At 41.6% G+C, this 23,470-nt stretch overlaps 2 protein-coding genes across 8 annotated transcripts; both read right to left on the minus strand.

Moving 5' to 3' along the window:
* Positions 1–1,767: 1,767 nt before the first annotated feature.
* Positions 1,768–10,404, minus strand: LOC128143102 (natural killer cells antigen CD94-like). The gene is made up of 6 exons (XM_052790010.1): positions 10,085–10,404; positions 7,661–7,759; positions 5,778–5,864; positions 5,349–5,503; positions 3,477–3,589; positions 1,768–3,119 (listed from the first exon to the last, which is right to left on the minus strand). The coding sequence occupies exons 1-6, from the start codon at positions 10,209–10,211 to the stop codon at positions 2,999–3,001; spliced, it is 702 nt and encodes a 233-aa protein (XP_052645970.1). The 5' UTR covers positions 10,212–10,404; the 3' UTR covers positions 1,768–2,998.
* Positions 10,405–13,833: 3,429 nt separating this feature from the next.
* On the minus strand, positions 13,834–22,514 carry LOC128143101 (C-type lectin domain family 12 member B-like). Of its 7 annotated transcripts, none has more exons than XM_052790009.1 (8): positions 22,219–22,514; positions 18,744–18,842; positions 18,626–18,670; positions 17,892–18,035; positions 16,583–16,737; positions 15,263–15,378; positions 14,246–14,440; positions 13,834–14,148 (listed from the first exon to the last, which is right to left on the minus strand). In XM_052790009.1, the coding sequence occupies exons 1-7, from the start codon at positions 22,328–22,330 to the stop codon at positions 14,275–14,277; spliced, it is 837 nt and encodes a 278-aa protein (XP_052645969.1). In that variant the 5' UTR covers positions 22,331–22,514; the 3' UTR covers positions 13,834–14,148; positions 14,246–14,274. The 7 variants fall into 7 exon arrangements, with proteins under 7 accessions (XP_052645969.1, XP_052645963.1, XP_052645965.1 ...); XM_052790003.1 differs by lacking the exon at positions 18,626–18,670 and having other exon boundaries at positions 22,219–22,311; positions 22,393–22,497; XM_052790005.1 differs by lacking the exon at positions 18,626–18,670 and having other exon boundaries at positions 22,219–22,311; positions 22,414–22,488.
* Positions 22,515–23,470: the final 956 nt, after the last annotated feature.

Below are 23,470 nucleotides of genomic sequence, written 5' to 3' on the forward strand. Positions count from 1 at the left end.
GGAGATCTCCCAGCTTCTCTGGATACCCGTTCCCATGTTTGGCCACTTCCACTGTGAAAAATGTTCTCCTTGTGTCTAACTGGGATTCCCCTTACTACAGTTTCTGTTAGTTGCCTCTAGCAGTGCTCCGGTCAGCCCTGGCAGAGCATAAGTATGAATATGGGGACAAGATGGAGGGCTCCAAAGGGGCACTTGCTGATAAAGAGATGGTCCCATGTCTGTTGTTGTAGCTGTGCTCCTGGGCACCTTCTTGTAGTCTTTTAGTCACCTCTTACTGATTTAATAGCACAAGAATGAAGGATATTATAGTTAAATGTTTTAAGATTCTGATCTGAAATAGAAAGAACAAACAGAGAAGGAAGATCCAGGGACAGATGAGCACCAAATTCTTTAGTAAATTGGCTGACCTTCACAGGGAAGGGGTATTTTTCTTTGTTGCTTTCTACAGACAGTGTCTGTGAACAGATTGGCACTATATTATTTAGCATCTTGCTGACGGTATGTTTCAACCTGGGAGCACTGGCATCTACTGGCAAGCCTGAACCCCCTCCAGGGTAGCGGGTGTGCTCGTAACAAGGATGATGAAGGCCATTGGGAGCGAGAGAGGATGCACTCGGTGCAGGGCCTGGAGCAGAGAGTGTAATGGGGGATGTGAAGAGGCACTGTGCATCTGGTGTGTTTAGTTCAACTCTTTTATTTCTGAACCTGCCTTCCTGACATCCATGAACTCTGCTTTTTCCTATCCAGCAGCTGACATTTAGGCTCCTCCCATTTCACTCTCTTGGTTATCTTCTTGTAGATGGGAAAATGTGAAGCTGTCATGCTCCTTCCACTTCAGAAAGGCACTGCAGGGCTTATTCCGCCCAATGCACCCCTTTATTCATTTCACCCCATCTTCTTCACTGTTCATGTCCTGTCTGAAGGGATATTGAAGCCAACAACTTCTCTTTAGTTCCTGAACCTTTCAAGATTTATGATGTCTCAGGCTTTACCAAGGGCTTTACTCTCACACTTAGTATACAATACTAGGTTTTATTTTCCATATAAAATGTGCTTCAAATGAACCGCTTCTCTGAACTTCCCAGTGCCATGGTAAGATTGTGGACCTCCCCTATCCCCAGAGATAGTAGACCTCCCTGAGCAGCTTGTGTCTTGAGCTCCATACATGTGTAGTCAGGAGAACTTTGACAGCCTCTGAGATAGAAAGCAGACTGGATGAAATAATGGATTACTTGAATTCAAAATACTAGATACTATAAATTCTTCCCTCAGAAATATGCCACTGCTAACAGGGGAAAAGCCCTTTCCAAGCTGCTGGTGCCAAGATTTGGGCTGAGACCAAATGGACTTTACTGTATGAAGATATGGAAATAGTTTATAAAGATCATCCAGCTATAGCAATGGAAGAAATGTACCCTGGAAGTTATCACCACTGACCTGACCTTCCTGCAGTAACAGTGAATGGTCCTTAAAAAGTCATACAGCCAGCAGGAAACCCAGAGGGTAACATTTGTTTACACACCACAGCCATCAAAGAAAGATGTATAGCAGATTGCTAGAAAAAAAAAAAGAGTTAGCTTATGGGAAGAAAAAGGGGTAAAATGTGGCAGCTTAGATGTCTGCTGTGAATTATTTTTTTAAAGTTGAATGGGTTGAAGCAAATGAAACATTGTACCTTACTTGCACTGTACCTTGCACTTCCTACTGCAATAGTAAGGAATTCTAGGTAGTTTAACTGGTACTTGTGCCCATAAATTAGGACTTGGCTCTACTGAGTATAGTGAATTTATTCAGTTCACAAACATCTTTCGGCACATTAGGAAAAGGGGTTCATTTTTTTTACCAAGGAACTGCTTCAGTCTTTGAGAATATTTTCCAAGGAAGTATTGAATATTAAAGACATATTATTATTATTATTATTTCATTTATTTTGAGGAAAGTCTCCAAATACTAAGGCATATACACATAGATACAAGATATATATACAAGCAATATATGCATACATAACACAAAACCGATGCTGACATACAAAACTTCAAAGAACTCATGCAGTGAAACTCCACCCAGAAAAGCGGAGGCATCATTTTCTTTCAAGAAGTATGACAAGTGCTTTAATAACACATGGTGCATAGCGTGTACCTTGGGCTCCAGAGATCCCAAACAGTGTAGATACAAGAGCTCAGGTAAGGTTTGTGGCAAAGGATTGTGCATCAGTTTGAGTACTGATTGTGTGTAGCTCTGAATGGAGCATGTAATTATTATCCTCCCTGCTATATGTATAGCAATTAATGTTTTGGTAGCACTGAAGTTATTCAGGTAATGTTTTAATCCAGCCATGACATTTGACTCTAGTTTTCATAAAGATTGCTTCCAGGGATTCCCTGTAGTCTTCTAAAAAATGTCCTTTTGTTTTGAGAAATATTAATGCATATGTGAAAAGAATTTTATCGATTAGTAGAGCCTTGTGTTCTTTCTGTATCCCTATAGCTCAAACAGAGGAACAGCAGGAAGAACAGATTTAGAAAAGAAGGCATGCCCAGGCAAACTGGTCTAGAAGAGGATTATGGGTGGATGGTAGTTCGTGTGTACAGTTACTCAGTGAGTAAAATCATCAAGGATGTAGTTGGACTGGTTTATGACTCGCAGGTGTTAGTGTAAAATGCTGACTAAAGCTCAAGAAATAGATCTGCGAGAATGTGTGGTTCTCAACCTAGAGAGTCACGCAAGAATCATTGCTTGACTGTAGCTAATTGTTTCAAGCTGCTTCCTAGGCCTGTTTTTAGCTTTGTAGGCTTTTTCTTCTCTCTCATTTGTGAGCCTGGGAGGGAAAACGCAGGCAAAGAAGAATATTTAGTTTCTAATGACCTGTCCATTTGAATCACCATTCTGAGAAAACTGCATGATAAACAAACAAAAATAAAAATATATTTTAAACTCCCAGTTCCCAAAGTTGGTATCTCACAGTGGCAGATTCCACGTCCTTTCTTGCAATGCTTCTTCACGTAAAATGAATAGCCAGTTTCTCACAGATCCAGAATTGCTTTGTTGAACAGGAGTTGCTGGCATAAATAATCCGTCCATATAAGGAGGCACAGAAGATGTTATCATATAACATTACCCTAGGAAATTAAAATATACGGCTTAACGATGTCCCAGTGACATCGTGTGATCTATATTTGGACCATATGTAATCATACTTATTTGCCACTGGCATGTAGAGTTATTTTCCCCTTGGAGCTAATTTATTTGTGCTAGGTCCTTTTGATTCTGGTGCATTTGATCGAGCTGTACTTTGCCACCCATTGTTCCTTATACAGAACACAAATTCGGAGCTCCATAGCAGATTCTGTGATCTTCATGCTCCTTTGTCATTGCATATATGACAAACATGGGAAAGTAAGGGAAGCACAAGTTTCATGTAATTTACTGGGGCCCATCACATACAACCACACTGGTCCTATGTTATGAAGGCTTACCAGTTTGTCGCTTGTTTGGAAAAAGTTGTTCCATCCTCCCAGTACCAGCCACCCTTTTCAGATATGTATGATAATCCAACCCAGTAAAACTGTGAATCCTGTGGCAGAGAAACCTGTAGGTATGGGAAAATCATCACAACAGTATTTAAAAAATCAGATTCACATTCCTGTATCTTCCAGCTGTGAAGGCTCTGTAACCAAAAGAGACAGCTCTTGCTCAATAGCAGAATACCATGTCCAAGCTTTTTTTCCATGAGGCAGTGCTGACTGCTCTGATTACAGGATCATTCAAATACCATTGTTTATTGAATTGCCACAAGACAAATGTACCCTGGATCTGTAAAAACACTGCTTTTTCAAAGGTGGGGGGGGGGGAAAGCACCTTTATCTGGTCTGCATTTAGGTATTGACACTGCCTTTAGATATCTGCAGTTTATATATAGATATGGGAGCACTGTTTAAGCCCCAGTTAGAGCCAGCAGATCCAATGGAGCCTGAGAAGTAATTCATTTCACCCGGCGGGAGTGCCACTGAATAGGGACTGTATTGGCCAGATCTCCCACTGGTTGTAACGGAGCCGAAGGAAGTAGCGCTGAAGTTGCAGACTGCTTACACTGTAGATGCCTGAAGTGAGGTGATATGAATCCCAGCTTAGAGGGCAGAGTCTGTTGGCCCAGTTCAGGCCTCTAGCACCTTCTGAGATTCTCCAGCCTGTCTGAGGTCTTCACAAATGGCTGACAGACAAGACCCAGAACCTATGGGGGAACTCTGCCCTCCTAAGGCACAGTTTGGAGGTCAAAGAGAATACCCCCGGGCATCTCAGATTGCCCTAGGAACCTATGCTTAGGCACCTGAATCGTTTGCTAGGTGTCTAAGTGCTACCTAAGAGGTTCCTCAGCATCTTAGCCTGTTCAGATCCTCCAGATACTTTACTGCTGCTTAGTAGCACGTTTAGAGACTCATCCAAAATTTCAATCCACAGTTGGCTTAAACTGCTCTGGCCTCAGTCTGGCTGCAGCTGCATATACCAAACATGGGAGAAAAAGCAAGCATCCAGACATCTGGAATCAAACTATCCAGGGATTTATATAGCATACCAAAATCATCTCTTGAATTCAGCATTGAAGGTGTGGTATTCAGGTGTCTCCCAACAGTGTGAACCATGATTCTGACCTCAGGATGCTGCTAAACTCAATAATAAACCATTTCTCCACTTTCTATTTTGTCTCTACCCATTTGATTTTCACTTTAAAAAAAAATCCAGAAGGCCAGCCTTTATGCCTTAAAAGAGTTGAGAACCCCCATCTGAAACTAACTTCATCTGCAAAAAGGAGAGGTTTCCAGGGAAGCTTGTTTCCTTTTAAAAGTTTTATGTAGCAAAAAGAAAATGAGAATATTTGGGCTTTGTATAAGCTTAATAGCTGTTGAAAAAGGGGTTCCCAGATACACGTGTAAAAAAAGGGAAAATATGCTCTTGACAGGAAATTACAGATTTTTCATTAGTCAGCAAAAAACCTCCAAATTAGTAAGTAAAACTTGTGGAAAGGGATAATGAAAGCATGCATTCTGTGTGCTGGGTCTCTCCTCCATGCTGATACTATGCAATTTGGTTTCTCTGTGAAAGCCTAAGTATTAGCTAATTAAGGTATTTTATACAATGGCTTACTCTATTTCTCATAATTTTACTATTTCTCACAGCACACAATTTAGAAAGTGTTGCAGGTTGTGACAATCTTGTTACTTGCAGGAAGGCTGCTTGACCCAGAGAAAATTAAATAAATGTACTGTAAACAATCAAACTATTTTCTGCTTGCAAGTTCGCTGGAAGTTAAAAAATGTGACATAAAGAAATGCATGAGGTTAAGACTGTACCATCTTTGCTTTGTCTTTTAGCACAAGAAGAGTGGAGTTTCTTGAGGAACAGAACTCCTGGCTTTGCTTCCATGTTTTCTTCTGCTTTGAAATGTAGAAGCAGTTGTCAGCTCCACTGTTTTGCCAGCTTGCTGGACAGAGAGCACATTTTGTTTCTAGAAATCAGAGAGAGTATTATGCAGACCTGCAAGGAACACAGGGGCTTTAGCTACTGGCTTGACTGAGAATAGATGAAGGGTAGCCATGCATCAGCTGAGCTGACAAGTTGTTCTGCAGGTTAGTGCACACATATCCACACCTCAAATACTACCACAGTTAAAAACAGAAACTAAGAGATCCTGCGTTTTTCCCTGCGATTTTATAGTCTCTCAGTCAATGTGCTCTGAAAAGGGGGTGATTTGTGTTTATTTACATAACAGCCACATTTACCATTCTTCTCCTTCCCTTCAAAACACAATGCTTCCCTCATTTCCTGCAGCTTCTTTCCTTCCTTAGGATCCTTGGAAACCTGAAAAACTGAAGGGCATGAAAGTGCTTATCAAAGACTGTTTTCAAAAATTTGTAGTTTTAATTGTAGCTTTAAGCTGTAGTTTTCGACATTCTTTTATTTTTTGTCTACTTCATTTGTATGTCCACCATTGTGTGTACATTATCTGCATTTTCTTCACCTGGAGGGTTGTGCAGCACCTGAAAATGTCACCTGGGAAGCTGGGGGCATCTCCGCCCTTAAAGATTATCAAAAGTCATCTGGACAAAGCTACAGATGAGTTTGTCTGGGATTGGTGATAGTCCAGCTTTGAATGGTGGGGAGGAAAGGGTGGGTGTCAGACTAGAAACCTGAAGAATTGCCTCTGAGCTAACATTTCTGTGATGCCACGGACCACCCTGAGTGTTCGTCCTGGGTACTTGCAACTGCTCCCCTCCTGCCAAAAAGAAGCTGGGGTCTCTCTGTCCCTGCTTCCAAATGTAATGTGGCATCACCTTTTGTTGTTAATGCAAAGGTTTCTATGGAAGAAATCTGCTGTAATCGTTGGGCAAATGTACCAGTCACAATGCTTTGATGCCAGGATTGCCCTCCCTGCAAAAAGTTTACAATCCAAGAAAAAGAGGGAACTGTGAAATATTCCGGTAACAGTCACAGGGGGGCACCATTATCCACATAGTGTGGCTAAAGAGATGGGCTTCTAGCTGTGAAGACGAAGCATTTCAGAAATGGGTTAAGGTAGGAGGTTGGAGTTAGGTTTAGGGCGAAGGTTAGTCAGCGGTAAGGGTTAGGGTTAGGGTTGTCCTGGTTTCGGCTGGGATAGAGTTAATTTTCTTTCTAGTAGCTGCTACAGTGTCATGTTTTAGATTTAGTATGAGAAGAATGTTGATAACACATTGATGTTTTCAGTTGTTGCTAAGTTGTGTTTAGACTAAGCCAAGGATTTTTCAGCTTCTCATATCCAGCCAGCAAGAAGGCTGGAGGGGCACAAGAAGTTGGGAGGGGACACAGCCAGGACAGGTGACCCCAACTGGCCAAAGGGGTATTCCATACTGTGTGACGTGATGCACAGTATATAAACTGGGGGGAGTTGGCCAGGGGGGATTGCTGCTCAGGAACTAACTGGGCATCGGTCAGCAAGTGGTGAGCAATTGCATTGTGCATTACTTGTTTTGTGTATTCCAATTCTTTTATTATTGTTATTATTATCATTATTATTTTCTTCCTTTCTGTCATATGAAACTGTTCTTATCTCAACCCATGAGTTTTACTTTTTTTCCCGATTCTCTCCCCCATCCCACTGGGGGGGGGGGAAGTGAGTGAGTGGCTGCGTGGTGCTTAGTTTCTGGCTGGGTTAAACCATGACAGGGTTAGTGTTAAGCCTGGGGTTAGGGTTAAGGTCATTATGATTAGGGTTAGGCATTAGGCATTAGAGTTATGGTTTAAGATTAGGGTTGGGGTTAGGTTTATGCTTAGGAATAGGGATAGGGTTAGGGATTATATCTTTAGTGCTAGGGTTAGGGTCATTAGGGTTAGGGTTAAGGTTAGGGATTTGTTTTAGTGTTGGGGTTAGTTAGGTTTAGGTCTTGCATTAGGATTAGTGTAATCCTGAGGGTTAAGGTAACTGTAAGTGCAGATATTAGTGATCCCGCGCAACATGTGTTGACACTCAGACCCTTCTGTGGGAGAGCTGTAATGTTACCCTTCTTGCCAGATTACTTCCATTGGGGGAACAGGGACACCAGGGACAGTCTGCAGGGGGAGAAGAAGCAGCTGTACATGTGGAATTCAATCCCACAGCAGCAGTTTAGGACACCACAGTACTTACACAGGGCTAGCAGAGTTACCAGCCCCGTCAGCAGCACCAGGCACAAGGCGAGGAAAGCAAAGGCCACTGGCCGCCATATGGAAGTTGAGGCAGAGGCTCCTGGGACAAACAAAAAATGCATTCAGCAACAAAAATAGCAGCTCTCCTCACCACGCAGTGCTATTACCTCCTCTCTGACAACACCAGTTCACTTTTATCCCTTCTGCAGTGCCTCTTTTTTTCTTACTGCATTTTTTGTTATCACTGTTCTGAATTTCCTGTAGTCATTTTGAGAAAGTATCTATTTATCCATTGAGAATATTTATTAACTGAGGCTCTAGTGTTTTAGAGTAAAACTTCTTCTCATGAGACAGGTAAACAGATTAGATTTTGCTGTTCCTACAGTCCTGGAAATAATAAAACTAAGGCTTCTCCACCTTGAAAAGGAAAAATTACCATCTAGTTTTGGATAATTACTTCTGAAACATGTGTTTGGCATTTCTAAATGATTGCAACGTTTGAACATTAAACTGTGCATTTTTCTTCAGGCTCTTTCTTTGAATTTCCATTGTGGTTCAATGTCTAATGAGGAATACAGCTCTCCGGAATTTTACAGCTGACTATCTCCTGATTAAAATCTTTTCTTTTTTATATATATATGCATTTTTCCCTTTTGGGAAGCAGTGCTCTGCAATTTTCTGTAATACCCTTTCATATCTATTCTAGATTGTTCAGGTTAATTGAAAAGTATTACACACATCAAGTATTTTACTGGAGTCCAGTGCATGGGAGCAAGCACCTCCAGGTAACTAATCTTTTGTTAGGTGAGAAGAAACGACCTCCAGAGGTGCCCAGAAGTCCAGATAGACTTGGCAACTAAAACCTACATAGCCAAAGTTAAGGGAGAGGACCCTAACCCTCACCAGTCAAGGTAATTACAAGAGACTGCAGGTGACACCACACTGGGGTAGTGACTGATACGCCAGAGGGTAGGGCTTCCTTTTACAGGGACCTAAAAATCCTAGGAATGAGCTGTAAGTGCAACAGCTCAACAAAGGCAAATGTGAAGCCTGGCACCTGTAACCGTACAACTCCATGCACCAGTGCTGAGCTTCCCAGTTCAAGAGATTTGTCAGCTAACTGCAGAGAGTCCAGCAGAGGAATGCTGAGTTGGTCAGGAACCTAATAGAGAGGCTGAAGGACCTAGGTTTGTTTAGCTGGAGAAGAGGAGGCTATGGTAGGACCTAATTTCAGTCCTCCACTACCTAAAAGGGCTTTATCGATGGAGCCGGACTCTTCTCAGAGAGGCACGGTGAAAGGGCAAGGTACAACAGTCACAAGTTGCATCAGGGAAACTTCCAATTAGATGTGAGGAAAAAAATGCTTCCCCTTCAGCACTCAACAAGTGCCCAGAGAGGCTGTGAGATCTCCATCCCTGGAGATTTCCAAAACACAAGTGGACAAGGCCCTGAGCAACTTGATCAGACTTTAGAGCTAGCCCTTTTGAGCAAAAGATTGGAAAAGATGAACTACAGAGGTCCCTCCCAACCTAATTTGGTCCTAAGTCTATCTACTTTACATGTTCTCTGTGCACATCAAAAGGCCATTTTAAGAGTTTTCTGCGCTTACCAACGTGGTTTTTTTTTCTTGGAAGGTCTGCCCCTAGATCACCCTCCCTAATATTTTATCCTTGGGTTTCTGGCTGCTGCTTCTCAACAGCTTATCCTCCATCCTCCTTTTCAAGCAGTCATTCTCAATGGATAGCCCCAGGTCTTTTCCAGACAGCACCAGAATGGTGTTGATTTAGTCATTGTCTACCCAACCTGCAAATAGCAGCAATTATATTTATTTCACACGTAAGCCACGTGGTGAATTTATGAGCAGCAGCAACAGTACTCCTGTCATCATTTTATGATCTTAGGCATTCCACGGGCACAATCCACTATCTTAGTTAACACTCAGCTTGTTTATAGAAAAACTTTGAGTCTAAAAAAATAAAAATATATACTCCTATCAGAGCTTACATTCATTATTAAGACTGATAAACATGGCACCTTCCTACTCCGCATAGCTGAGGAAATTGCTTCCATTTCCAAGGCCTGCATTATCTGATAAAACTATAGTGCCTTCCTCTCTTATAGTGCCCTGCTGTAATAAATGAGTCCTACCAAAATGAAAAAAAAATCCATAGAAAGGTGGAATTTGTCTTCTGTGTTGAAGTAAATGGAAAAAATAATTGGAGTAAAGATAGACTTCAGAAAAAATATCATCTGTGATCATAAACAATAGCACACAAGACTCCCTTATGATTATTCTTTCTGCTGTTTCTATGAACATTTATCTAAGAATATATTACACAGTTTAGAAGGTTTCTAAAGCAATCAACATGAACATGCAAATTTAAGTTATGCCCTGTTTTAAAAGCTCATTTCCATCTGTACTTACTGTCTGTTGTAACACAACTGGCTGGAGCCTTGAATGCAGAACATTTGTTTCTGCCCGAATATCCAGGAGTAATAACTGAAGCTGAGGGTCGTAAATTTAAAGCGGTGTAGCCTTCCTCATCCTCCATCTCCAGCTCGTCACACTTCTTTCCTGCAATAGCAGTACTTTGGGAGTAGGGGCACACTGCAGCTGAGGCCAATGCTGAGGCGATGAGAATGGGTCGTGTTTCAGCATTTCCAGTGAAACCACGAAGGAAGCCGGCTCTGTTCTGATTACTGTGTTATAGTAAAAGTGTAACATATTGAAAGCACATTAAGGAGTTAAAGTGGCAGTGTCAAAGATGGGTCTTTTCTTCCTGAATGTGAAGATGGGGAGTCTTGGTTCCTGGCTGGAACCTAAGACTGTTTCGTTTAACTATCCACCTGATCTGACCCTGTAAATATAGCAAACATCAGGATTTTCTACCTCCTTAAAATAAGATGCTCTAGAAATAGTTGCTATTTTGAGTTAAAGTATGAAAGATATCTGTTCATGTGTCAGGGCCCAAGTACAACACAACAGCTGCATGGAAAGCAATAGGCTGCATTTCCACACACAGTTATGAAATAAATGAAAAATGAAATTATTTTACAAAAATTCAGTGAATTAAATGCTATAATGGGAAAAGCTGAGCTGACAGGATGATGAGGGCAGGAACTTGGCAGGATTCACAGGACCGCTCAGCCTGTGTCAGAGGAAGACCAGACTACACCGCGGACCTCTCTGCTGTTGCACTGTACGCAGAAGGCACTGTGCAAAAGTGCCTTATCCATCCTCACTCTCCATCTCTAGCTCTCTGCAGTGCCTTGCTCCAGCGCTGAGGTGTAGTTCTTAAACAGCTTCAATGACCAATTCTCCTTAATGGAGCACTTGCCCAGACATGATGAGTCACATCGTGACAGGGTCAGCCAGAAGGAAATTGCGAGAGAGGAATTTCTGTGGTCACTGTTCCTCCTCTTGTGTGTAAAGTTCAGAGTCTCCCATTTGCAAAATAGCATCAACAGACTGGAAACACACTATAATGAGTGGGCTACCCTTCCTGCCTTGCTGTGCAGATGATAGTTTTTTTCAGAGCAGAAATATCTCTGGCTGCATGTATTTCTTGCTTTATATCTTACCTGTATGCAAAGAAGAGGCATGATGGAAAAGTTGGGAGTAAAGGGTGCTTACAGTCAGTTTTGTTACACAGAGGCACAGAAGGAGTAGCAGTCACTGTGTATTCATAATATCCTCATAAAAATCTCATGCTAAATATGGTGCAAAAATACTTGTCTGTCAGGCCTAAAAACTGTATATTGGCATGTTAGTGTAAAAAGGGCTTTTCTGCAGATAACTGGGAATCAAGCGTGTCTATGCTACTGAATTTTGTTACAGGTTTTCATGACAGTAACCTCTTCAGTCTTAGCAACAGCTTTTCAAGCATGTAATGAATCGCCTTTGGGGAAACTTTTCTCCAATTTAATTTAACTTCTGGAGAGAAAACAGGAAGTCAAGTCATTTTCTTGTATTATTTTGGTAGCTATGAATTCAATAAGCAGTCTGTTAATTATATCACTTTTTTTTTTTTTTTTGGAGTCACCTTATAATCAGATCCTGCTGCAAGAACAGAATTAACAAAAGCAGTAAGGTGGGGCTTCATCATCACACTCTCTGCTCTTCTAAGGATCCAGGGCAGGTAAAATTTCTTGTTTCTTCAGACTAAAATGAAAAGAAAGGTAAACTAAGGCAGGAAGTTTGGGTCTACATTTGAACACAGCCTGTGTATAAATGTTGTCAGCAGGCTGGACAAAACAGCTGTGTTTATTAACCAGCTTGACCTTGAAAATTGCATTATCTGGAGTGTATGAACTGGGGGGGGGGAGCACAGGGAGGAGTGGAGTTTAGACATGGGAAACACACTGTTGTACGGAACTGTGATTCAAAAATGCCACCTCAGCCGATACATGAACAGTACATTTCTATGTCTCTTCCCCTGTAAGGAAAAGCTCCTTTCAGAGGAAAAGGGGATACGGTCGGACAGCACATCCTTAAGCCCTACCTGGTGATGACACCACCAGGGTATGTGCTTTGCCAGTTTCAACCTTGCCAGATGGACGAGTTTGTTTGCTGCTGCCGCGCTCCAAACACCTGCAGTGAGTGGAAAGAGGCTGCCTTCTGCCTTTCTTCTCTGGGGTGACTTTCTCTTTCTTTCTTTGGTGGCGTTTTTTTGGTGTTTCAGTCACTGTTTTTTGAGAAGAAGCTAGCTCCTTCTGTTTCAGTAGCACAGTGCACTGCGAAACCATGCTCTAACCCCACCTGCCTTTACAGTTACAAATACAGTTGCTGCACCAGACACTGCTTTTGAGCTGGCAATAAATTGACCCAAAAGATCAAGGCCACAGCGAGATATGATGTAGCCTTCTGGCTGCCTGTCAGTGTGGGGAGCTGTCAAGCTCACGTCATGTGTGTCTTCAACAAACTGCAGAAACACCTAGGATTCACCCATCTGCTGCTCTTAGGCATGCCTCATTAATGAAAAAACATCCTGGAAATATCTTTCCTGTTTCCTCACGGTCACTCTAATGTAAGAGAAAACAAGATCAGACTTTTTTTTTCTTCCTTTCTTTCTTTTTTAATTTTTCTGGCAAATAACAGCAAAGCTCTTCATTATCAAGAAAGGATGCACCATGAATACAATTCAGGATACCTTCCCCATGAGATTTCTTATTTCAGCGTAGCTAGTATGAATGCTGAGAGACACTCCGGGAAGTCACCAGGGCTGTGTCTGCACTGCAGGAGAGAAGCACTCTGCATTTTCACCCCCAAAGACAGGAACAGTTAGGAGACGAACTGAGAGGAGCAGCTAGGAGACGTTACGTGAGAGATGTCAGTGGTGAGTGTAAAAAGCAGAGAGGAAGAGAAATCCACTAAGGTTTCTGGACCGTGAAATTGGTACTTGAAAATAACACCTGAAATGTTCATGTTGGTGATCAGAAACTGCCATGCAGTGCTGAGATCAGTGAGACACCAGAACAGCCCCTTGAAGGGAATGACTACTGCTTTAGCAGCCCAGCTGCTACACCAGTGGTAAAGGATCCACAATAAATAATCTGGGCTGCAATCCACAAGGAATACGCAAGCCTCCAGAGGGGACCAAGCTAGGAATTCGTGGACTTTCTGCTCAGATCACAACACTGTTATGGGACTGAGATCTTTTATTTCAACCTGATTGTCATTGTTCTATGGCTATGTGGAGGGAGACATCTTGTTCATTAACACCACTCAGGGTATTTTCACTGTGGTTGGGTTTGTAGACCCTTGCTCAGCACATTAAGTTAGTAGCATGGCATTCCAGGAAATACCCTAAAAATACATAAAAGGAGGTTCTGTTCATGCCTCTGACTGAACCCTAGCATAACTCTTGCAATAGATGAAAAAAAATAGAAAAATTTGAAAATTAGAAAAGAAAAGCAGAATTATTACTAGGAAAAGAAAAAAGAAAAAAAAGAAAAAAAAGAAAAAAAAGAAAAAAGAGAACTAACAGTGCCAGGAAGAAGTATAGAGCATGGAAGAGAGCTAGACATTCATAGCTGAAGGATATCTTTTTCTGTGACACATTCACAAGTCCTTACGAGGACTATGAACCCCTGTGCTCCGGAGCAAGTAATAACTGTGTTTGTGTGTTGCATACTCCAGCCTACTAGGGTATTAAAGCAGTCAGATCAACGAGATATCAGAAGCATCTCCTGAATGGAAGTGTTTAATCCTCATCACTTGCGTTACGGTACAGCTGTGCAGCTATGAACTGACAAGCGGTATTAGGACTGTATCAGTGGATGCTGGGAGAGGAGCAGTATCTTTACATGCTTGGCTTGTCACTGTGCTTTTTTTCCTAGCCATCACTTTTGGCCATTTTGTCCATCACTTTTGTTGGTTAAAACTGAGTAATCATTTGGCAGTTTTGGATCTGGAACGACAGACTTGGGTCACTCCTGGAGCCTGTCACCATGCCCGTTTCCTTAGTATGAAGATATTGTTACATATGTCTAAAAGAGAATGAAAACAGGGAAATGTATTAGGTCCAATCCAACATATTTACATTCTCATGTGATAGTTCTCAAAAACAAAATAAAAGATTCCAACCTTGCAGAACATCTTCTAGCTCCTCATAATCATTCTGGTCTGACAAACCAGTCCTCTTGCCAATGGTTGTTACCTCGCTGTAATTGGATGGCGGGCTTTTCACAGATATAGTAAACCTCTTCTTTACATGTTGTGCTATATATGGTACTATAATAAAAATACCCACAAGGTTGGAGGAAGTTTATCTGCTTTGTCCTAGGAAAGAAAAATCTTTATTGTTACATCTCACCTCATTCAGATGGTGCATCCTTCCCCCTTTCAAAAAGAGAAGTCTTTGCAAGAATTACTTATGTGGCTTTTGCGAAGAATATATACGCCCAACGAAGAAATAAAGCATTTAGTGACATTGTGCACCAACTCCTAGGAGGCTGACCCTGTCCTGAACATGCCAAAAAGCACCCCCAGCAGACTGTAAGGGTGGATCCTAAACCATTTCTTGTACCTGACAGTAAGAAACACTAACTCCTGGCTACCAACTGGAGGGTGTCAGTGGCTGTTTCAACAGAAATGTTAAGAGGAGACTGCCCAGTAATGAAAAGGAAAATTGGCAAAGCAGGTTTGAAAGCAAGAAGAAAAATATATTGTATTTCTGAAATAACATGTTAAACCAAAGTGAAATTTTGGTTTCTAGACAATAAATAGTGTCTTATGTAAAAATAAAAAAGTATAAAATCAAAAGCGTGAAATGAAACACCTTTCCATCAGAGTGTTTTCCTTGTGTCCTCACTGAAACAAGATGTCAAATACAAAAGAAACATGACATTTATGGTCAATCTGAAACTAAATTGTGGAAATAAACTTTCCAGGTACTTTTTTTGCCCTCTAATATTGCCTACATCACCCTCCAAGCAGTTCTGGGTGAGGCCAAGAAAAATCTGAAATGGAAAAGTGAATCCCAAAATACAGTGAAAGCTGCATAACAGTTGGCTGTTCAATGTGCCCTTTGTGTCAGAGAAACTGGGAGTTGTGTGTGGATGAGGACCAACCATATGTACTGCAGCAAAACTGCCCACTTACCAAGACTTCTGCTTTTCTGTAAGGGCTGTGTTGTCTGTCCAATACCAGATTCTCTGTTGAGGTCTAAATATTAATCCAAGCCAGTATGTTTTTCTAGGAAATTTTTGTACCAAGCTCTATGCAGAGTAAGGACAATTCAAAACAGATATTCAGGAAGACAATAAAAATAAATATTTAGGCTCAGAAGATGAAAGCATTGATGGAAATTGCTTAAAGAACATAAATACCACAAATTGTTAACCTGTCAGGACAAGTTCTGCACTTAAAGGAAAAGCCTAGTATCAAAGGCGAAATGACAGTAGAACTGTTTTTAATCGGAAAGAAGATACACTTCTAGCTCTGAAGAGCAATGTCACTCTCATCAACCTGATTTAAACCCTCTGGGTGAAACACTGGATTGTTGGATCGTTCTCCCTCCTTTAGTCATAAATCTTTCCTCCTCCTTTACTCTGTCCTTAGCATTTGTCAGCAGTGAAAAGGAAGCCACTGCAGAGAGCTGTTGGGTTTGATTTGTTGAACCTTCACACTTGGCTCTAGCATCATTTAACTTATTACAAAAGCTGGACCATGCCAAGTAGAGGAGGTCTTAAAGTTAAGCCTTTAGCGATATTCTGTTCTTAAAAAATTCTCTGGGCAGAACAGGTAAGAATGTAAACTTGAATAATGCTGCCTTTCTCACTGCTGCTTGAGGGAAATCTCTAAAGATTTGAATTCAGTTTTTCTGTTGTTGTCTTCTTTCCTTCACTTATCATTGCCACTCCCAGGGCACTACTCCATTTTCTCTTTTTCCTCATATCTCTCAATGCTGTGATTAAGTCAGCTAGAACAGACTGCACCTCACAATCTTTGCTGTCACCAGTTTGGGAAGGTGAGAATAATGCTGCTCCCCTTTACTTCTGGGAGACACCTTATGGCCTGCGGCTCAGTGAGAGGGGAACTGGCATTTGTCAAGTGCTGGAGAGCAGGCAGGTCCAGCCCTGACTGCTAGCTTTTGGGACAGCATTTCTGCCTTCAGTCTTCCAGTACATCTGCTGGCATCCAGAGGCAAAAGCATTATTTCACTCTACACCTGTCATTTTCTCTTCCCACCTCAGTTTGTTTTCCTTTACCAAAAGATTAGGCAAAAGATTAGGCCAGATTTCAGCAACTTGCTGCCAAGTGTTTGAATTTTGATTGAAAAGATGAGATTGACTTTTGTGGAAAGAACTCCTATGAAACTCCTGCTCACAGTGCCATTTAAGAAAATTATGTGTGAGGTGACTAGCTGATAGGGTGTGTGATCTTCCTCCATGCTAAACAGAGTGAGAAACCAGTCCATACCAGCTTTGCTTGCTCTTTTATCAGAAGAAGAGTAGAGTTTCGTGAGGAACAAAACTGGTGACTCTCCTCCCACGACTTCATTTTCTCGGAGTGGTAGTAACACGTATCGCCACCTTCCCACTTCCAGTTTGCAGGGCAGAGCACACAGTTCTGGCCTGGAAAAGGAAAACCATCACCCCATTTCTGTTCCCAGGCTGTCCCTCCCTGAACATCACTGTTGGCTGGTGATGACAAGATCCGTAGGGACGTTTGAGATAGTCCTCATTCAGTCAAAATCCCACTGTGGTGCCAGAAGTCTCAGGTAATGACACGGATGAAAACAGAATCATCTCCTTCTCTCTCCCATTCCTTTAGCACTGGGAGGAGGTTCAGGCATTGCAAATGGAATTTATTTGGCCCAATTTTAGGAGTCTACAAAAGTGACATGAGTCAACCCATCTGGTGTCCCATTTTAGTCAATGGACAGAAGCAGGTGTGTCTCAAGCATGCTTTTTCTGTCACTTCAGGCGTCTTTCTTGGGAGGAAACAGACTGTATCCTTGCACTACCAATTTCTCTTCATTGACTAAAAGGGAGACCTAGACAGTTAGCTTGTCTGTGGAACAATATCCACACAAATGAAATCCCCTTTCCTGACAGTCACAATAGGATCCCTTTGCCTGAAGCCCCTACTACTCAGAGTATAATTTCTGAAGAGAACTATTTCTGTGGCTGGCTCATTGTCAGATGCCACTTAAATAACCGATCTCTCGCAAACTGATTTCAGAAACAGCGCTGCACTGTACACAGTCAGGAGACAGGGAGTGAACTCCTGGGTTGGTTTACCTGTGCTTCACGGCACATCACTTCTGATTTTAGGAGATTCCTGTCTTACCTGGGGCTGGTACTAGCACACTGTCCTGTGTGTGGACTGCTGTTCACATAGAGTGCAGTAAGTTGTTTAATTCTCAGGCACCACTGTAAAATTGTCTATTAGATGCAGATGAGCATGTTGTAGAGAATCCTGAACTAGTAGTGACGGGAACTGGCATGTCCAGAAGACATCCCACAGAACCCTTTTCTTATGGAAACTAAATCCCGAAACCCTGGTACCACTGCCAGGTCCCATGCCAGTGCACATATGGCCAGGCTGGGTGCCTCCCTCCAGGCACTGCCTGACAGACATGCTCATTGCCTACTTTCTAGGTGGTCACATCTGAGAAGACACAGGCTCACCTGAGGAGACAGACCTGAATAGACATAGAAGACCCATCTCGTTTCCTTCCCTGCCATGTTGAAAGATAAACCCTCATCAAAACTTGTTGATTTACCATTATTTTTAAGGTTTTTTTCCCCTTCCAAGCATAGCTGATTTCCTATTGCTTGCAGCGTATTTGAGAAATTTGCATGCAGCTCGTTCTTTGTCATGTTGAGGTCTCTCAGTTGTTTTCTGTAATCCTTGGGAATCTGGAAAACTGAAATTCACAGTAAGACATTTTCCAGTGCTGTCCTTCAGAAAGGGTGGCACGCAGGTAGGGAATGTCTTAGCAGATCATTAGGGATAAATACACCATTTGGGATAAATGTTATTCCTCCCTGAACAGTTGCATGTAAGGGCTGCTGAGATGGAGAACATTTGCACAGTGGATTTCTTATTATTTGGCTGTGAGTGAACAAGAAAATTAAATTGTCACTTTTTATCATATATTTCCATTGTGCATCTTTCTCTTATATTGGTTTCCAGGCTGTGCTTTTTTCCCCAAAGTGTGAACTTCAGCTCTGCATCACAGTGGAATTGTTGCGGATGGGAGGTAATGGGCACAACCTGTTTACTGTGACACAAAGCTTTTCCCTTCCCTTCGGATCCAGCATTATCAGAGGAATTCACTCCATCATTAATCAGTACAGCAGGCTTGTGGATACAGTTTTTAGGGGACCAGACAATGGCAGCCAGAGCAAGCAGTGAATCTCCTACCCCACCACTTTCCAGCTCGCCTCCACGTTGCTTATTTTTAGCCTCATCACATTGAGAAGAGGACAAAGATGCTGCGGCAAGGGAAAATACCTGGTTTGCCTGGTTGCCTGTTCTCAGCTGAACAAGAAATTGCACCTGAAGGAGATGTCAGTCTGATGTTATTCTGTAGCTTGTGTCCCCCAGCAAACAGAAATGCATTAGTACTTACATAAAACTGCCAGGGTCACCAGCGCCATCAGCAATGCCAGGCACAGCGTGAGCAAAATCAGGACTACTGGCCAGCAAGAGCGGGACGAAGTGGAAGGCCCTGGGAGGAATTCAGTCATGAAAAGGAGGTGTGATACTAAGGGAATAGTGAATACATTAGCCTCATTAAATTGCAGCCATCTTTGTGGTGCATTGGTCAATAAATAATTGCTTTTACTTTATGGTTGTACATTCCTGCTGCAGAATCTCTGCACACAGCAAAAGATGCCCAAACAAAGTAAGAGAGTAAGAGATCACAACAGCTCAGTGGAGAACGTGGACAGCCTTGGTCCTTTTAAAGGCCATAGACTGTGGCAAGAAAGATACTGAGAAAGCAAGATATTGCAAAATCTAGAAAGTTGATTGCTCAAAGCTGAAAACAAATATGCACTGTATGGTTGCGGTAATTTGTGATGTGTGGCACATATCTGTGGTAAGCTGGTTAATTTGATTCCTACAACAAACTCCTCTGGTACTTTATGGTAGTTTGAGATTTCTAGCTAGGAATTGATAGAGAATTTTTCTGTAATAACGGTTACAGTCTAGACACAGAAATGAGCGCTCAGTGAGGAGAAAAAGGAACAATCTTTTCCTGAGCAAAGAAAATTTTAAGCATGTGGGTCATCCAAAACAGACCCTGTTTATAGGAGCTGGAAGATTTAATGGGTTAAGATGCACTGAAGGAGGGAGAAAAAGCATTCAGTTTGTCAGAGAAGCACTAAATCAAAGGCAGATATTAACGTTGCTGCTATATGGACTTTGTGGAGAGCTGCAACCAGTTTGACTTAATCCAATAAAGGCAGTAGAATGGCAATGTGGAGAGGAAATTGCTAGTCTAGAAAAGGGAAAGAGGTATTTAAAATTTGGGAGTGAATTGCTGCCAGAGTAGGAACTGAAATCTAGCATGTCATGCTAAAGGAACAGGAATGGAAACTACGCAGTCTGCCTCTCCTACAAATAGCCTGTGGTCAGCTTCTGTGGTGAAGCAATCCTGGGCAGAATGTTGTACAAGACCTCACTATGGAAACTCAAGTTGATGAATATTCAGGTGAAAGATCAGGCAATGGATGTTGTCTTGGACTGGGACACAGATCACTTCTGGCTTATATTCAACCTCCCATTCACCATAAACTCCAGGTCCTTTCCAGCCTCCACGGCCAGCCTGCTCCCAGTCTGTACTGCTGCCTGGGATTAGTCCAGCCTCAGTGCACAACAACTTGTGGAGCTTCATGGGGTTTCTGCTTACCCAGTCCTCAAGTTTCTCAAGGTTCCTCTGTTCTGAAGCTCTACCACTTGGTAGCATCAGCCACCACTGGAATTATAAATTTGCTGAAGACACACTCTGTCATTTTTCAGGTCGTTGATGAAGATATTAAACAATATGGGCTCAGTATCAACCCCTGAGGGACCCCTAAGGGACTCTGCCACCAAACAGATGTTGAGCCACTAGTTACTCTCCTTTGAGCCTGGTAGTCCAGCCAGTTTTCAATCCACCTAACAGTTTACCACCCAGCCCATAACTTCCTCAGCTTTAAAGTGACAATACCGTAAGAGACACTGACAAAAGCCTTGCTAAATATATATGACATCTGCCACTCTCCCTGCACCTGCATTTCATCACAGAAGGCAACCTCAGTCTAAGGAAGTGCTCTAACTGCTTGGTATTGCATAAAAGAGAAATACCTAGTCCCTGCACGAAGAGAAAGAACATCTCCCTTCTGCGTTATTTTCCAAAGTCTGATCTCACAGGCGTACGATAGATATAGTCAGAGATAAAGCCTGCACAGGAGATTCACACAGCTTTTAGATCCTAACAAGACTTAAAGACGCATTGACTGCTGGAACATATGGATATTTTTAAGGTCAAAGTGCTTCTGTACATGCTCTGAAGCTGAATATTAGGTGCCTGGAGAACTTCAGTAATAGACATGACTCCCTAAGGCAGTCATAAGTCCCTAAGTGCTAAATAGACTCATATAAATTGGAGCTGAAGGGCAAAAATAAATTGTTCCTCCCTCTACAAAGTCACAGCCCCAAGCAGAAGACTGAAAGCATTATAGTCCACACTTCCTGGAGCTTTTAGATGAGAAGAGACAAAGATTTTGTAGTTTGAAAGTGAGATTTCATAAACAAATACAAAATAATTTCTGGGCAGCATATGAATCAAGACCAAGCAGTAGTTTTAGCTTTGGCTGTTTTAATGAAACTATTGCCTCAAGAGTTTCTTTAGGTAACAGTTCCCTGTACTGTACTTTGTAACCTCACACTGCTTCTGCTACACCTAACACAGCTGAAGAGACTTTGGGCTGGGTCCTCCTTCCTGTGTGGTACTCCCGTTGTCCTCAAATGGATACATTTATTCATTGTGGTTATTTCAATTTGATGTTTGTGAAATAATGCACAGACTGTGCTGTGCCCTCTCAGAATGGGGCTTTCTCATCACAAAATATGCGTTGTCTACCCTGGGACATAGAAGCAGGACATCTGGAGTCGTATGAGGATACTGGTATCACTGGACGTTAAAGGAAAAGAAGCCCAGAGCTTAACACGAAGAGTTCAGATATTTACTTTTTTTTTTTTTTTTAGCCACTGAACTATACTTTGGCAATGCTCAAAACCATAACTTAACATAACAATGTTAAAAACCCATATGTTCAAAAAGCATAACATATGTTCAAAAAACCTTAAGTGTTCAAAACTACTGCTCTTTGATACAGAATTCCAGATAGAGATAGATATCTCTATCAGATATAGATATAGACAAATACAGATAGAGAATTCCTTCTGAATCACAAGCAAGTTGTCCTCTTGTTTGTAAATCTCTGCTCCAGAGCCTGACCCCATGAACAGCTAGCACTTTCTATGTTCTTTGTTCCCATAAGTTCCACCACTCAAATCTAGAGCTCATCTTCGCAATTTAACACAAATTAAGCAAAATTAATTTTAAAATAGTATTTTAAATATAGTATTTAAAAATGCATTCAGCCTTTTAACAGATACAGCCATTTCAAAGACCACGGCCTTAATTCAGGCTAGAACTTCAGAAGTGAAATAAAGTGAGTAGGTTAAAGCTAATTCAGTTCTAAGCTTGAATGCAAATGCATGGAGAAATTAAATGGAACTGATCCACTTTAAAAATTAGTTCAAGTTAGCTCTGTAGAAGTTTAGACAATTAGGACTGTTTGTGGAGCTTAGTATAACACTCAGTAATATGCTTTTCCGTGAAATAATAAGATTATGATTTCAGGTATACTCTCCAAACTCTAAAAAGTTCATGAAGAAATGACAGCAACAAAACCCAGGATACATTTATAACTAGTATAACTTTTCTGAGAGTAACAAAGCAAACAAAGGTCCCTTGGGCATATAATTAAAAGTATTTCCCATCCCATCTACTTTAGCAAGAATAAATCATAAAAGCTTCATAGATACTACACCTTTTTTCTTAGTATCTTCAGGCTTTGTGATATTATCCAGTTCATGGCTGTTTTCAAATTTCAGATTAGCATATGTTACTTCTTCTGTCATAGCTGGTAAAAAGAAAAGCATCAGAACAAAAAGGTAGAAAAAGATCTGGCATTTGCAGCTAGTAAACTACAAAGAAAATCTACCCCTTTGTGGGGTTTCCTCACATTGGCAGACACAAATGAAACAGCAGAGACATCAAGACATGTGAGCTTCCTCAATCACAGTACTGCCAAGAAAATGTTCCTCTCTCACTCATTGCTATATGCTCTTTCTTCCCCTTTACCTCACTTCTACTCTCCCTGACTGACATATGTTTCCTTCTGCCATCACTGAAAACACAGCCACTTTTGTAGAACTCTTCTTCTTTTGGATAGACAGCATTTAATTCCTCATTACATCAGGTTCAGGCTTGAAACACAGAATTGAATACAATGTTTTACAGCTTTGAGGCCACCTTTTAGTTTGGGCAGCTGTGTTCAGCAGCAGATTTGTGATCACACTTTAGTTTCTGTTTCCTACCTGAATGTGCTAAAAGCAAACCAGAAGGTGGACTTGCATCTTAAAGGCGGCAAATTGTGCTCTCATCCAAAAGAAGTAAGCACTTGTGCTTGAGGTTGGCACCTCAGCTAGGATACGTCAGGGTGTTGGCTCTTGCCTTCCATGCCACCTTCCCAAAGTGATTGGCCTGGGAGCTCTAAGTCACCAAACTAGAAGGACCTCTCAACAAAGGCTACATCTCTGAAGGTATTTTCTTCCAGTCAGCTTTCTGGCATTAATGTTTTACTTCCATTTCTGAAATAATTTTCTGTATTCTTCATTTCTTCTCCAGATCTATGGCATGAGGAAAAGCATACAATAACACACAGATTTTGAGAATGCACAGTAAAGTGAGTATTCAAGAAAATACTTTCCATATATCTCCCTCATAGAGATGGACACAGCTGTAGAAACCACTTTTCTCTGAGGTGAACAAACAATCCTACAGAGGAAAAGAAATGACAGGGACACCCGGTTAGCCAAGGAGGAGGTACATGTTTGTTTCATCTCATGAGAATTTGGCCACCTGCTCTACGGCTGTGTGCCTCCCATGAATCTATCGATCACTGCATTTCTCTGGAGAACAGCAATTCTGTGTTATCCTGGTAGGGCAGTGCTTTGCTGGACTATTGCTATTACCCAAAGAATTGTCTAGGCCAAATTTTGTAACGTAACAAATTTTGT

This window comes from Harpia harpyja, chromosome 6 (genome assembly GCF_026419915.1).
Source record: "Harpia harpyja isolate bHarHar1 chromosome 6, bHarHar1 primary haplotype, whole genome shotgun sequence".
Lineage (NCBI taxonomy): Eukaryota > Metazoa > Chordata > Aves > Accipitriformes > Accipitridae > Harpia > Harpia harpyja.